The sequence below is a fragment of the Zingiber officinale genome, chromosome 5A, assembly GCF_018446385.1.
Source record: "Zingiber officinale cultivar Zhangliang chromosome 5A, Zo_v1.1, whole genome shotgun sequence".
Taxonomy (NCBI): Eukaryota; Viridiplantae; Streptophyta; class Magnoliopsida; order Zingiberales; family Zingiberaceae; genus Zingiber; species Zingiber officinale.
In genome coordinates, this window is record NC_055994.1 from 88,855,892 (window position 1) to 88,872,827 (window position 16,936).

At 33.1% G+C, this 16,936-nt stretch overlaps 2 protein-coding genes and 1 long non-coding RNA gene across 3 annotated transcripts; all 3 read right to left on the reverse strand.

Moving 5' to 3' along the window:
* Window positions 1-7,728: 7,728 nt before the first annotated feature.
* On the reverse strand, window positions 7,729-8,063 carry LOC121982996. Its single transcript, XR_006112352.1, has 3 exons — window positions 8,052-8,063; window positions 7,871-7,960; window positions 7,729-7,801 (listed from the first exon to the last, which is right to left on the reverse strand). It is a non-coding gene; the product is annotated as an uncharacterized LOC121982996 (long non-coding RNA).
* A 1,685-nt stretch (window positions 8,064-9,748) lies between these two features.
* Window positions 9,749-11,700, reverse strand: LOC121979771. The gene is made up of 4 exons (XM_042531764.1): window positions 11,099-11,700; window positions 10,727-11,002; window positions 10,529-10,628; window positions 9,749-10,432 (listed from the first exon to the last, which is right to left on the reverse strand). The coding sequence occupies exons 1-4, from the start codon at window positions 11,698-11,700 to the stop codon at window positions 9,749-9,751; spliced, it is 1,662 nt and encodes a 553-aa protein (XP_042387698.1).
* A 79-nt stretch (window positions 11,701-11,779) lies between these two features.
* On the reverse strand, window positions 11,780-13,337 carry LOC121979772. The gene is made up of 3 exons (XM_042531765.1): window positions 12,602-13,337; window positions 12,049-12,493; window positions 11,780-11,942 (listed from the first exon to the last, which is right to left on the reverse strand). The coding sequence occupies exons 1-3, from the start codon at window positions 13,335-13,337 to the stop codon at window positions 11,780-11,782; spliced, it is 1,344 nt and encodes a 447-aa protein (XP_042387699.1).
* Between the last annotated feature and the right edge of the window lie 3,599 nt (window positions 13,338-16,936).

The window sequence follows — 16,936 nt, forward strand, 5'->3', positions numbered from 1 at the left end:
GATTTTCAAAAATTAACACTTGTATTGTTGGCCTGTGTTGCTGATTTCCTAAAACTAAAAGTTATGGTTTCTCAAAATTTAAGTCAGCAACACATTATTGCTAATTTTTTAAAATCATCAACACTGTATTGTTGATTTCCGAAATAAGCAACACGACATTGATTTTAAAAAATCGGCAACATTGTGTTGTGGATTTCTAAAAATCAGCAACATAATGTTGTTGACTTAAACTTTAAGAGACGATAACTTTTGACTTGGTGAACCACAAGATATACAATATATTAAATTAAAGATCTCCAAAGATATTTGTTGATTTTATACTGCTGAAAAATCAATAACACAATACATTGTGTTGTTGATTTTACTATTGATCTTCAAAAGATCATAACTTTTGACTAGGATTAAACCACGACACGCATAATATATTAAATTGAAGTTCATTTAGAGATCTTCAATTTAATATATTGTAAGCCTCGTGATTTAATGTAAGTCAAAAGTTATTGTCTCTCAAATTTTAATTTAGTAACAACATTGTTGTTGATCTTTCAAAATCAGCAACACAACATTGTGTTGCTTGTGTTGCTGATTTTATATTGCTAAATAATCAGTAATGTAATTTATTGTGTTGCTAATTTTACTATTGATCTTTAAAAGATCATAACTTTTAACTGAGATTAAAGTATGAGCAGCACAATATATCAATCAAAACTCATTCAAAAATCTTCGATTTGATATATTATGTGCCTTATGGTTAAATCTGAGTAAAAAATTATGATCTTTCAAAGATTAAGTCAACAACACATTATTGCTGATTTTGAAAACCATAAGTTTTGATTGATATTAAACCATGGGACGTATAATATATTATATATCAAATCAAAGCTTGTTCAGAGATCTTTGATTTGATATATTGTGTGTCTTGTAATTCAATCTCAGTCAAAAGTTATGATTTCTTAAAGTTTATATCAGCAACAACATTGTTGTTGGTCTTTCGAAGATCATCAACACGTTGTAGCAACTACAAAATTATAGCTGCTACAACTATAAATTATAACTTTGTGATGTTGTAACTTTTGATTGGATTGAACTACATGACACATAATATATCAAATCTAAGCTCATTCAAAGATCTTTAATTATTGCTATAATTTTTTTAATATCAAATTTTTTTTATACTGTTAATTGTTGTTTTGTATAAATTATTATACTTATAGTATATTATTGTTGTAAAACTCAATAAAACTGTTATTATAATTTTATGATATAACCGTCAAACACCATCACAAATTGTTTAGATATCTTTGTTTGATGTATTATGCATCCAATGGTTAATCAACATTAATGTGTTGCTGATCTTCAGAAGACCAAAAACTCTTTGTGTTGCTGATCTTTAGAAGACCAGCAACACATTATAGCAACTACGAAATCGTAGCTACTACAACTACAAGTTATAACTTCTAGAGGTTATAACTTTTGATTCAAATTGAATTATAGAACATATAATATATCAAATCGAATATCTCTAAATAAGTTTTGATTTGATATATTGTGTGCCTTGTGGTTTAATCTCTGTCAAAAATTATAAGCTCTCAAAATTTATGCTTCAACACGTTGTTACTGATCTTTGTTGCTGAATTTCTAAAGACTAACAACATGTTGTAGCAGCTACGAAATTATAGCTACTACAACCACAAGTTATAACTTTGAGAAGTCATAACTTTTGATTCAAGTTAAACTATAGAATGCATAATATATCAAATCAAATATCTTTGCATAAGCTTTAATTTGATATATTATGGTTCAATCCTAATCAAAACTTAAGACCTCTTAAAGTTGAACTTGTAGTTGTAGCAGCTACGGTTTTGTAGCTGTTATAACATATATGTTGAGTAAACTTTAAGAGGTTATAACTTTTGACTCAAATTGAACCATGAGACATACAATATATTAAATCGAAAATCTTTGAATGAGGTTCAATTTGATATTCATCCCATAATCCAACCATAATCAAAAGTTATGACCTCTCAAAGTTCTAACTTGTAGTTGTAGCAACTATGATTTCATAGCTGCTATAACATGTTGCTAATCTTATGAAGACCAGTAATATAGTCTTCTACAAACTAGCAACCATCAGCCGATTTCATCCCAAAAGTGGTTGATGGACCTAGATATGTCAAATTCACTTCAAATGAAGTCATATGTGTGCTCGGCTCAATTTTCTTATTACGCTAATGTCGTCAAACACCATTGTGATACACAATATTGAGAGCAACGAATTTTTTCAACACGATTCAAGTATGATAAATGATGTTAAAAGTGCATTATAAGGGAGCATACTCACTAACCAACAACATAAATGAGTTCCTTGGATTTCTATTTTTCCGAAGATATCAAATTTTTTATTTTTTTAATATCAAATTATTTATACTGCTAATTGTTCCTTTGTCTAAATTATTATACTCTTCTAGTGTATTATTGTTGTAAAACTCAATAAAACTATTATTGTAATTTTATGTTATGGTCATCAAATAACATCTTAAATAGTTCAAAGATCTTCGATTTAATATATTATGTGTTCAATGGTTTATGTGTCCAATGGTTAAGTCATCAATAATGTATTGTTAATCTTCAAGAGACTAAAAACTCTTGGTATTGCTGATCTTAAGAAATCAGCAAACACGTTGTAGCAGCTACAAAATTGTAGCTACTATAACTACAAGTTATAACTTTAAGAGGCAATAACTTTTGATTCGAATTGAATTATCGGACATATGATATATCAAATCAAAGCATGTTCAAATATCTTTAATTTGATATATTGTTCATCCAAGGGTTTAGTCTAAATCAAAAGTTATGTCCTCTTAAATCTAAACTTGTAGTTATAGACGCTACAGTTTTGTAGCTGCTAGAATATGTATACTAGATAAATTTTGAGAGGTCGTAACTTTTGGTTCAGGTTGAATCATGGGACACACAATATATCAAATCGAATATCTCTGAACAAGCTTCAATTTGATATATTGTGCATCTTATAGTTCAATCTCTGTCAAAAGTTACGATCTCTTAAAATTTAAGTTAGCAACAACGTTGTTGCTGGTCTTCATGCTGAAAAAATTTATCATACTTGAATCGAGTTGAAAAATATTGCTCCTCTCAATATAGTGTATCATAATTATGTTTGACATCATGGGTGTAATAAGGAGACTAAGCCGAGCACATAGGACTTTATTTGGAGTGAATCAAATATATCTAGATCCATCAACCACTTTTAAAAGGCAACTGGCTGATGGTTGTTGGTCTGCAAAAGACCATGTTGTTAGTCTTCATAAGTTCAGCAACACATTGTTGCTCATCTTCTGAATATCAACAACACATTGTAGCATCTATGAAATCCTAACTGCTACAACTGCAAGTTATAACTTTGATAAACTATAACTTTTGATTCAGGTTGAATTATGAGACGTACAATATATTAAATCAAGCTCATTCAAAGATCTTTGATTTGATATATTGTGTATCCTATGATCAATTTGAATCAAAAGTTATGACCTTTTAAAGTTGAACTTGTAGTAGTATGAGATTCGAATTAATAGATTATGTGTCCTATTATTCAATAATAGTTAAAGTTATTGTTGGTGCGGTTAACACTAACAGTTTAACTCAGGTTTTGATGAATGACAAAGTAAGTTAAGTTAGTTTTGTTATGATCTAACATTTTAACTGAGTGTGCAGGAGAAATTCAACTAGGTCGACGGGCCGATCGGATAGCTAGTGCGAAGCCCAGCTAGGTCAATGGACCGACCGGATAGCTGCACGAAGTCCAAATAGGTCGATGGGTTGACCGGATATCTGGCACGAAGTCCAGCTAGGTTGACGGGCTAACCGGATAGCTGGCACGAAGTCCATACTAATCGACGGACTGCCCGGATGTCTAGCAAACGGTAAGTGAAGATAAGTCACTAGAGGAGAGTGATTGTGAGGACGCGTCTTAGTTGAGGGACAATAGGTGTCGGTCTAGTCTATGACCATTTGGGATATATCAAATCGAATATCTCTAAACAAACTTCAATTTGATATTTTGTGCATCCAATAGTTCAATCTCTGTCAAAAAGTTGTGGTCTCTTAAAATTTAAGTCAGCAACAACATTGTTGCTGGTCTTCATGCTCAAAAAATTTATCATACTGGAATCAAGTTGAAAAATATTGCTCCTCTCAATATAGTGTATCATAATTATGTTTGACATTATGGGTGTAATAAGGCGACTAAGCCGAGCACATAGGACTTTATTTGGAGTGAATCAAATATCTCTAGATCCATCAACCACTTTTAAAAGGAAGTTGGCTGATGGTTGTTGGTCTGCAAAAGACCATGTTGTTAGTCTTCAGAAGTTCAGCAACACGTTGTTGCTCATCTTCTGAAGATCAACAACACATTGTAGCATCTATGAAATCTTAACTGCTACAACTGCAAGTTATAACTTTAAGAAACTATAACTTTTGATTTAGGTTGAATTATGAGACGTACAATATATCAAATCAAAGCTCATTCAAAGATTTTTGATTTGATATATTGTGTATCCTATGATTCAATTTGAATCAAAAGTTATGACCTTTTAAAGTTGAACTTGTAGTTGTATGAGATTCGAATTGATAGATTATGTGTCCTATTATTCAATAATAGTTAAAGTTATTGTTGGTGCAGTTAGTACTAACAGTCTAACTCAGGTTTTGATAATTGACAAAGTAAGTTAAGTTAGTTTTGTTATGATCTAACACTTTAATTGAGTGTGCAGGAGAAATCCAACTAGGTCGACGGGCTGACCGGATAGCTGGTGCGAAGCCTAGCTAGGTCGACGGGTTAACCGGATAGCTAGCATGAAGTCCAGATAGGTCGATGGGCTGATCGGATATTTAGCACAAAATCCAGCTAGGTCGACGGGCTGACCGGATAGCTGGCATGAAGTTTAGACTGGTTGACGGGCTAGCCAGATGTCTGGTAAACGGTAAGTGAAGGTAAGTCACTGGAGGAAAGTGACTGTGAGGACGCATCCCAATTGAGGGTCAGTAGGCGTCGGTCCAGTCTAGGACCATTTAGGACCCCTAGACTAAGACCTTGACTAGTTCATGATCTTGAGAGGACAGGAACTAATTACTCTATTTATTATATTTGTGTCAACACTTGTCTTGTAGGGTATTTGGACTAACATATTTGTTGCAGGGCAAGGAAGCAAAGCTGCATTTAGGTGAACAGTACCCGAGGGTGCCCTCCATGGCTATGGAAGGTGCCTCGGTACTGTTCGTGGAAGGCACCTTCCATGGCTATGGAAGGCGCCCTCCATGGATAAAATTTGATCGGTTCATAGATAAGGAGCAGCGAAGCCGGGATAAAATTCTATCCCATTGGAGGCGTCGTCCATGCTTATGGGAAGCACCCTTCAAGCTTTTGATAAGGCAGTCTCGAGGAGGCTTTAGGACAACAACTACATATGAGCTATTACGCACACATTTGAGCCTCCGGCTGCTTTCGGTTGCTGTTACGACTCTACTACGAAGCTATTGAGCCCGACGACTAATCCGAGGAGTTCCAGTCGCGCCCGGCAGATAGACATCAGCACAAGAAGAACTCTCATTTTAATCCATAAAGAGTGTTGGTAACGTTTTCTTTTGTACTTAATGACTATCAAAGGACAAGTGAGTGTGTTGCACTTGACCTAACCTTTTGTACTCGATTCTCTCTTCTGGGGTACCGGAAGAGATTTTTAATGGATTGCCCATCGATAGATCCATGAGACTTGGGCCTTGGAGTAGGAGTCGCCGAAAGTTCCGAACCAAGTAAAATATCAGTTGTGTTCTTCTTGTTACTTTTCTTTTACTTTCCGCTGCGTACTCAAGTTTTTTAAAACCGAAAAAAGTGTTTTTAAAACCAAGTAATTCACCGCCCCCCCCCCCCTCTCACGTGTGTCACGATCCATAAGTCAGGGAAAGGGTACCACTCTGATTTAGTGCAACTACCAGTCAGGCAAAGGGGGTAATTTTCTTTTCATTTTTTTAGCTTTTCAACATAATCCAAATTGGTATAATTACCTCTTTGGAAAGTTTTTTTAGCAAACTAATCTGAATTGGTGCAACACCAATTCAATCATAATATATTTTTTTCTTTCTCCACTACTAGAAAACTAAGCTTTTGAGACACAACAAAATATGTCTTAAATTATAAATTTATTGTCTCAAAATGTTTTTGAGACGGTGATGAGACAGTAATGTAGTCGTCCCTAATACAAGCGTCTCAAAAAACTATTGAGACAGTTGTACTGTCTCAAATGCTATTTAAGACAGTGATGAGACAGTTATTTAATTGTCTCAAAAGTATTTAAGACAGTTATTGTTTTGTCTCAAATGTTGTGTCTTATCCTGTGAAAAAAACTAAAGACACTAATTTGAGATGGTAATGTGCTGTCTCAAATAGAAGTGAAGACAGTAAATTACTGTCCCTAATATTTTAACTTGTTAAATGCAACAATTATGATAAAAATTAATAATCTTTAAAGAACATTTATTATACAAATTAATTAATCTAGATTAAATCTAATAAATTGTCATTTCAAAACAAAAGAAAAAAATTCTCTTTTTATAAATTAAAAATGATATCCACAATATAAAATTCTATAATCATTATTTGAAGTACATCCAACATTCATCCAAAAAAAAAAAAAAACAACTGTTCCCATGAAAGTTATATAAAAGAAAGTCTAAAGAACAACTCCTCGTGATCTAGAGATAACTTCTATAATCCTTCTTCACCAGAATCCTGAACATAAAAAAAAACTCTTATTAGAGGTAAAGATGATTTATAATATATATTGTTAAAAAAATCAATAAACAGAACATTTCAATAAGAAATCTCATCATCTAACACATAATCCTCTTTCTTGCAACTATATATATATACAACATAAGCAACCCCAAGTTAAACAAACCTCTTCATCTCGTAATAAGAAATGATGGTTTATGTGTTTGTCAATATCTTTGTGCCTTTCAAGTTGTTGCACCTATAAAATAAATTTATCTACAACTTAAAAATATGTACACTACTACATCACCAAATATGAAAACAACTACCAATGTACCTGTTGGTTATACAATCCTTGTTCATGTGAAATAATATTATCTGCAACCTAAATAAAAAATAATGTATGTATCACAAAACTATCAAAATTCATTATAAAAGTCAATTATTTAAATGAAGTAAAGATACCTTTTGATTTCTAAATTCACTGGATTCCATACCAAGATGAGTCAATGGGGATTCATGATTCTCTAACTTTGATTGAAGTTTATCTATTTGAGATTTCATTTGGTTTAGAATAGGAGTCACTACTTTCATACACTCTACTACAGCTTTCTCCGTAGCTATTTTTATTAACTCATTTGAATGTTCATTGGATAACAAAGGGTGAGTACGCATATCAGAAGGACTATGACCTAAACCCATAGTGCGAACATCACCATGACTTTGATTTCCCATGAAACTATTGAAAATCTTCTGTCTAAACTCAGGTGTTTGATCCTCAATAGGTACCGCTGATAACTTTTCTTGCATTTGACCCTAGATGTTTATTAACATCAATAAATATAGATCCTTCACAAGTAAGCAAAATGATAATGTCTAAATAATATAAGAATTGTAAATGAATGTGTTTACTATTAAATTTGCAGTCTCGACATCAGCTGGAACTCCATTTTTAGAACGAGCCTCAATGTATGTTGTTAAGGGATCAGTTGACTTTCCATCAGCTGCCAACTATATAAAAATGACAAATCTTTATAAATTTGTTACCAGAAAAATATAGTATATTATAATTATACATACTTTTATTTTGAAGTTAGGCATCGAAGTCCTTCCGGTCCTATGTATTGGCCCCGCAAGTTCTCTATTGAGTGCATTTTTCTTTGAAATTTCCTTAAAAACAAAAAAAGTAGAGATTTTTTGAACAGGTTATAATGACAATAATTAAAAAACATAAACAATGTTATTTGAGACAAGAAATTACTTGAAATTTGTCTGTACTCCAGTACTCGATGAGAATCCTCCATTGCTCAGGTTCAACACGATTAGGAACATTGGTTAACAATTGGTCATACGTGTTTCCATTAAAATAATCAGTTTTAATTTGATTCTTCCACTTTCTCCATTTGTCGCCAACAGATTTAAGACATACAGACTTATGTGCCAGAGGGGCATTACTGCTCTCCTATATAATTTATAGGAGATATATGAACAGTTAAAAAATATTTAGAAACAATTATTATAACTAGGTTAGAAACATTGCTTTGTCATATTGGTCATATGATATGATTAATAATAGAGCAAAAATGGAGAACTTACTTGAACTTCATTCCAGATATAATCTGTAACATGTGTGGGCATGTCAAACCATTCCACATATGTTAAGGGAACTTGGACACCATTACGAGCAATTCGACCAAGCAATGATGAATACTTCCCTGGATTCGGTCCAATAGCCTGGAATGATTCGTTGAAATCTACTATTAACTTTTCACCTGCATGTAAATCCCCTTGAGCAGGGCCTCTTCCTCTCTTTTTAGTAACTTCATTGTTAGTTTCTCCTATAAATTCAACAAACGTAAAAGACTTGTAAATTACAATAAGTAAAAAAGAACCAACAAAGAGAGGTGATAAAGAATACGAGAAATTTAAAAAATAATTGAACACTTTAGAAATCTATATAAACTAACCTGAATTTGGCAAGGTTAAACTAGGTTGTAAATTAGGTGGATCAATTGATTGTGAATTTTGTTGTTCATCAATGAGCTCTAAAGTTTGAGCTTGTAATGTTGATACTTGTTGAACTTGTGATTGATGCTTGGATCTTGTTTGTGGACGATGAACTATTGGACGTAACATATTATTTGGTCTTTGTTGTTGTGGTTTCTCTAGTACACGTGTGGGAGGATGCACTTGAGATAAATTACCCTGAGCAGGGCCTCTTCCTCGTTTTTTAGTCACTCCATTATTAGTTTCTTCTAGAAATTCAACAAATGTAAAAGACTTATAAATTACAATAAGTAAAAAAAGAACCAACAAAGAGAGGTGACAAATAATACAAGAAATTTTAAAAATAATTGAACACTTCGGAAATCAATATAAACTAACCTGAATTTGGTAAGGTTAATCCAGGTTGTGAATTAGGTGGATCAATTGATTGCGAGTTTTGTAGTTCATCAATGAGCTCCAAAGTTTGAGCTTGCAATGTTGATGCTTGTTGAACTTGTGATTGATGCTTGGATCTTGTTTGTGGATGATGAACTATTGGACGTAATATGTTATTTGGCCTTTGTTGTTGCGGTTTCTCTATTACACGTGTAGAAGGATGCACTTGAGATATATTACCTTTTACCACATTTGTTTGATCACCATTCAATTTTTCCAACATGGTTGTCCCTTTCTTTTTTTGTCTAGCCGTGATGACCTATAATGAAAAAAAATCAACATATCAATCCAGAGGCCAAAAAAGATCAATTACACATTTGAAGCTGAACTTGGAAAAGAAAACATTGATGACCAATTATTAAATTATAAATAAATCAGATTAATACTCAAAAATTGATTATGCATCAAGCATAAATGAAGAATAAAAATGAAATAGAAATATACAATTAAAAAACAAGTCTCTACTCAATAATAAATAAAAATGTATATTAAAGATTAACAATACAATAAACAATCCTAATATGTTTCATCATTCTCTACAACTTCTTCGTCTTGTCCAAGATCAATGGCTCCATCAACAACTACATCTTCCCTCACCCAAGCGTTATCCTCATCCCTAATAGGAATATTATCATCTAAAGTTTGAGAAGAATATGAATCTGCTTGATCCAAAGAAGAGTAAACATCATAATTATCTCTGCGACTCATTTTCAGAACAACATGCCATTTGGGTTCCACTGGATCATTGCTATAGAATACTTGCTCTGCTTGACTAGCAAATATGAATGGTTCATCCGACATCTGATTATCTCTATACATTAGATGATCAAAATTCACCAAGGTAAATTTGAAATAATCTTCCATTTTCCCTCTTTGATTATCAACCCAATCACAATTGAACATAACAAACTTCATCCTATTACTATAGTGTACTTGAATAATATTTTTCAATACTCCATAGTAAATAATTTCTCCAGCAATTGGATTCCTATCTTTCCTACTAGCATAGCTAGTAGTTTTTGCCCTAAGCATTACTCCACTATTTTGAGTTGTTCTACTAGTTTCGAAAGCCTTTGTACGAAAATGAAATCCATTAATCATATAAGCCTTGAAACTTCTCCCTCGAGGATTAGGGCCTATTGCTAATGCTTTGATTACTTCTGAAAAGTTAGAATTTCTTGCATTTAGCTGCTCTTCAACCTACAATACATGAGTATGCACATATAAGTTTCAGAGAAGTTTGTTGAATGAAATCATGAATTTATTTCTAAATATAAAACCAAAATAAAAACTTACATGAGTTTTGAACCATGTATGAAATGTATCATTATGCACACTTTGAAGTTGATGGTACCCATAACGTGGAAACTTCACACAAAGTTCTGTCATATGCATACTGTTCATTTGGTAGATTTTGTTTCAGTATAATATGTTCTCCTATAAAAGGGGCACAATATTAAACTAACCATGTATTGTAAATATTTATTTACTTACTCAATAAATGGTTGCACAACATCAGTGTTCATTAAGACATAACGATGGCATTGTGTCCATGTAACTCTATCAAGAGTTATGTTCACTCCTTTTCTTGTAGAACGTCCTTCATCATTACTGCCATCAAAATTTCTTTTGGGTCGATTAGATTTGGTTTCCACATCATCTAGATACCTTGTGCAAAAATTCATGCACTCTTCCATTAAATAGCCTTTAGCAATAGAAGCTTCGAATTGAGCACGATTTCGCACATATTTTTTCAGAGTACATAGATATCTAGAAACATTAAAGAGATATCAGTTGGTTTCAATTAATCAAAATATTAAATATTCACACAAATATAATTCATTCATAAAGCAAACAAAAACTAACCTTTCTATGGGGTACATCCATCGAAATTGTACGGCTCCAGCAAGTAATGCTTCTTCAACCAAGTGTATAGGTAAGTGCTCCATTATATCAAAAAAAGATGGAGGAAATATTCTCTCAAGATGACATAGGATAACAGTAATTCTATCTTGGATGTGTTCCAAATCATTTATGTGATTAACTTTTGAGCAAAGTTGCCTAAAAAAATTAGTTAACTCTATAAGAACTTTAACTATATCTTTAGGCAATGCTTTGCGAATAGCTAACGGAAGCAACAGTTGCATAAGAATATGATGATCATGAGACGTCAAACCCCATATATTTCGCTCCTCCAAGTGTACACATTTTGATATATTTGATGCAATGCCGTCTGGAAGTTTGATATTTTTCAAAACTTTACAACAAACCAATTTTTCATCCTTGGACATTGTAAATTTTGCAGGAAGAATACGCTCTTTACCGGAGGCCATTAGAGTAGGATGCAATGCTTTCCTTATTCCCATTTCTTTCAAATCACGACGAGCATTCAGATGATCCTTTGATTTTCCTGCTATGCCAAGTATTGTAGAAAGTACATTTTCCATGAAATTTCTCTCTGTATGCATCACATCAATATTATGTGGTACTAAATTATCCATCCAATAAGGCAACTCAAAAAATATACTTTTTTTCTTCCAATTGGTCTCACTTGGTAAATGAAACTCCCCGTTGTGCCTTTTTAATGTCATCTTTCTTATAATCTGTTAAAACTTCTCTCACTTCTTCATACATTTCATACCCTGAAAGCCTTCTTGGCTTGTTTCCATATTCTCGTGTTCCATCAAAGGATGCTCTCAGCTTTCGAAATCTATGATTAGGAGGTAAAAAAAATTCTATGACCAAAATAGCAAAATTTCTTACTATGTTTCAACCATAGTGATCGAGTTCTGCTACCACAACATGGACAAGCATACCTCCCTTTTGTACTCCACCCAGATAAATTTCCATAAGCCGGAAAATCACTGATTGCCCATAATAAAGCTGCACGAAGATTAAACATTTGCTTACTTGAAGCATCATAAGTACATATACCATCATTCCATAGTTCTACTAATTCTTCAATGAGTGGCTGTAAGTACACATCTATTCTGTTTCCAGGTGCTTTAGGCCCATCAACAAGCACAGATAATATGATATTTGATTGTTTCATGCATAGCCATGGGGGTAAATTGTATGGAATAAGCATAACAGGCCACGTACTATGAGATATGTTCATTGTTCTAAAAGGATTGAATCCATCCGTAGCTAATCCAAGTCTAATATTACGACAATCACTAGCAAAAGATGAATATTTGTTATCAAAAGACTTCCAAACTTGAGAATCAGCAGGGTGTCTCAGGACACCATCATCAGTTCTTTCTTTTTCATGCCATTTCATTAATGAAGCAATCTTAGATGACAGGAAAAGTTTTTGCAATCTTGGCTTTAATGGAAAATATCATATTTGCTTTGCAGCAATTTGCTTACCCCCAGGCTTGTATCGAGGTGATTCACATACTTCACATTCTTTAAGTTTACTATCTTCACCACGAAATATCATACAGTCATTTGGGCAAACATCCCAAGTGTGGTATGTGAAGCCAAGATCTTCAGTTATTTTTTTGGCTTCATAAAAGGATGAAGGTAACTTTGCATGAGGAAAGGCTTTTACCAACAATTGAAGTAAAAGAGTGAAGGAATTATCAGGCCAACTACCTAGAACTTTTAGTTGTAGGAGATGAACAATGAATGCCAGTTTTATGAAATTTTTACAATCTTCATACAATTCACACTCAGCTTCTTGCAATAATTTCATATATCGCCTGGTTTTTTCATCCATCCCAACTAAATCATCTTCTAATCCAAAATCATGGCTATTGTTGGCACCAAAAACATCTTGAACCATTCTAAACATATTATCATTTGTATTCATATCACTTGTACCTCCAGAAGACAAGGTTGTTTGTTGAGAACTGTAAGTTTCCCCATGGTAAACCCAAACTCTATATTTATTGTAAAAGCCTCTAACAATAATATGCATCCTAGCATCTAACTTAGAGACAAAATAACGATTCTTGCAATCACAACATGGACAATAAATTCTGCTATCTTCAGTCTTGTCTTTGTAAGCTAACTCTAAAAATTCATCAACTTTTCTTCTATATTCTTCTGAATTCCTATTCTTTGAATCAATCCAACTTTTTTCCATATCGCCGATGTTCATCGAGGAACAATTTACTGATAAAAAAAATCATTTATAAAAAAAAAGTTTGTCAAATTTGTACATTTATGACAATTGAATCATTATATGACCGAATAAAAGTTACTTCTTAGATCACAACTAAATATTTACTACACAAATAGCACTTACAAGTACAATTAAATTTAACTAATGAAAGAACAGTACCTTTTCTAGAAGTTCTCTCCAATGTGATAAAGCTCTAACTTTAGAACTGGCAGTATTCAATGCCTACAAATGAAATTGTAAAAAATTAAAAGTGCATCATGACATCAAAGGATTGACCACCCACCTTCAATTGCAATGCAAAAAATCATCACTAGATCTATTTCTTTTCCAACTTCTTGTGTCTGTGAATTTTTTCCTATAGTAAAACAACACAAGCTTTCCAATCCTAAGAGAAATACTGAAACTACTATTTACCTTCAACTATTGCATCTAACATTTGGGGTCCGTATCAGGTAGATTCACTTAATAGTTCTCATTATCTCTTAAAGGTATGCTTGCTTTGTTTGGTATATAGTTAGTAGTAATCTTAAAATTGCCGAGTTCTCAAAATTAATCATATTGGCCTTTTATAGAACATCTTAATTGCAATAGGATGGGGAACTAAATTTCTTTTCTCTCCTTCACATCCAGTCAAACTAATAAATCAAATCAAAAGCAATAAGAGATATACCATGTAAATTGATTTACTCAGGGACAGATCCAGGAATCAGAGTTAGGAAAGGCTTGACTTGTGTTCACAATTTTAAATCTAGAGTGCAAGAGACAAAAATGAGTGCAACAAATAAAAATTCAAGTGGATAATAAGACATAATAATAATATCAATTTAGCTTTTATTTTTCTTGTAAACAAAAATTCATTTGCAGAATAGTTGAAGATGAATATACTTCTTGTAAATTCTAGAAATTATGAGAAGTATGTTAAAAAAAAATATACATTGTAGTTCTTCTTGTCGACGACTTGAAAACATGAGGTATAGCTAATAGCTTCATAGTATTTCTTCTAATCAACACTTCACGATATCAACGCTTATAAATTGTGCCAACTTTCCTATATTTTTCTGATACAACTGATATAAAAGCTAAATAGATACAATTGTAAAATAGTTACAAGTAGAAAAGAGGATAGAAACAGATTAAAAAAGCACACACAAGAAAACATCCGATGTTATTACTTATTATCAGACCAGTTAACTAAATTGACATCAAACAATCTATCTCGAATTAGCAACAGTTTGAAAATAAAATAAAATTGTAAGTTGTATTGAAATAATTTGAATGACTTGATTAAATAAAAATAATAGCAGTTGGCAAAAGAAAGTTATTACAAAGATTTTTTATTTCAAAGCTTGTCTTCATCATAAAAATAATAGCTATCAAAATACTACAACTGCAAGATCAGTCTCCAACTCATCCTTCTATTCCATTTCTCCTATTCTATGTGGGATGCACTGTTAATAAAGGTCAGTATCTTGCTAGGCTGTTATTTTTTTATGGGACCAGTGTGGCAGTTGCCCACACTGGGCTTGGCTAAGCTCCGCCCATGAGTCTACTGCCAACTCATGTCGTGCGATGCTTTGGCCGCGACAATGGCCGCGCTGTGATCTTGGAAAAGCAACTCCCATGGCCATGTGCACAGCAGGAGCCGCGGCCAAAGCATCGTGCGACATAACGACAGGGCAGGAGCAGGGGGTGCGAGTTGGTCGCACGAGTGGCAGCAACCGCGCGACGCCGGCGGATGCGGTAAGAGAGGAAATCTCAATAGGTTGTACGAAGAGAAGAGAAAAACTAAAGAAGTACCTGAGATTTGCCGTGGAGATCGTCGTTGCCTCCGTCGCCCTCTTCGCCCTCTTCACTCGACGTCTTCTATTTTGTCGCACGAAAGAAATAAAACAAACCTAACCCATCTAAACCCAGATAATAACAAATGTAAAATTAATGTTAAAATAAAAAACTTAAAACCTTTAATTATATTAAGGTAACGTAGATAATAAACTTATTAACCTAACCCCTTTAAACCCAGATAATAACAAATGTAAATTTAATGTTAAAATAAAAAAACTTAAAACCTTTAATTATATTAAGGTAACGTAGATAATAAACTTATTAACCTAACCCCTTTAAACCCAGATAATAACAAATGTAAATTTAATGTTAAAATAAAAAATTTAACACCTTTAATTATATTAACCTAGATATATAATAAACTTATTATTTATTTTAGTATATATTGTAGGCCCATCAAAAGATAGTATATTATTAAATATTTAGTATGTTTTTTTCATAAAATTTAAATTATCAATAATCTAAACATAAATTATAAATTTAAAAAAATTATTAAGTTAAATTTGTAGATGTATTTTGCTATATATATATCGTGACTGTTCCGTGAAAAGATATTGGAACTAGAACGGTAGAGTCTGTAATGATTATCGTAACCGTTCCGACGAACCATATTCAAGATAATTGGAGACAAATACTTTTTTACCGTCTTATTTGAATGTCTTATATAATTATATTTTTAACCGTCTTTATTAGGTGTCTTATTTAGTTGAATTTGAGACAAAATCTTAAATACTGTCTTAAAATTAATGTCTCCATGTAAAATTTTGAGACATCTATTATTACTGTCTTAATTACTTGACATTTGAGACGAATTTTGTCACTGTCTTAAAATTTTTGTCTCAAAAGCCTAGTTTTCTAGTAGTGAATTTTTAAAACCGAAAAAAAGTATTTTTAAAACCACGTAATTCACCCCCCCCCCCCTCTCTCACGTGTGTCACGATCCAAAAGTCAGGGAAAGGGTACCACTCTGATTTAGTGCAACTACCAGTCAGGCAAAGGGGGTAATTTTTCTTTTCATTTTTTTAGCTTTTCAACATAATCCAAATTGGTATAATTACCTCTTTGGAAAGTTTTTTTTAGCAAACTAATCTGAATTGGTGCAACACTAATTCAATCATAATATATTTTTTTCTTTCTCTCACACTACTAATCCAAGACCAAGTCTTGAGATCCTCTCTATTCTCTCTTTGTGTGCATAATTCATGGCCCAGACCGAGGGTTATAACACCGTCTGACCTCCCCCATTTAATGGCGATGACTTCTCATACTGGAAGAAGCGAATAGAAGTCTACCTGAAGATAGACTTCGATCAATGGTTCAGCGTCACCAGAGGTTATAAGGACCCGGAACATTGGAACCCAGAGATGAAGAAGGAAGCCCAGACAGATTTCAAAGCCCTCAACACACTACAATGCAGGCTAACGAAGGAAGAGCTGAACCGAGTGGGCCCACACGAAAATATGAAGGAACTGTGGGACAAGCTCGTCGAACTGCATGAAGAAACCAGCGATGATAAGGTAACTAAACGAGATTTTTATTTAAACAAATTATTTAATATAAAAATGAAGGAAGGAGAATCGGCGAGTCAACTCCATGCAAGAATAAAGGATATCCTCAATAGGCTTCACACCATCGACCACCAAATGGAGAACCACGACTTAATAAGGTACGCCCTAAACGCGTTTCCTCGAAATGCACTGTGGGTATCCATCGTGGATGCCTACAAAATTTTG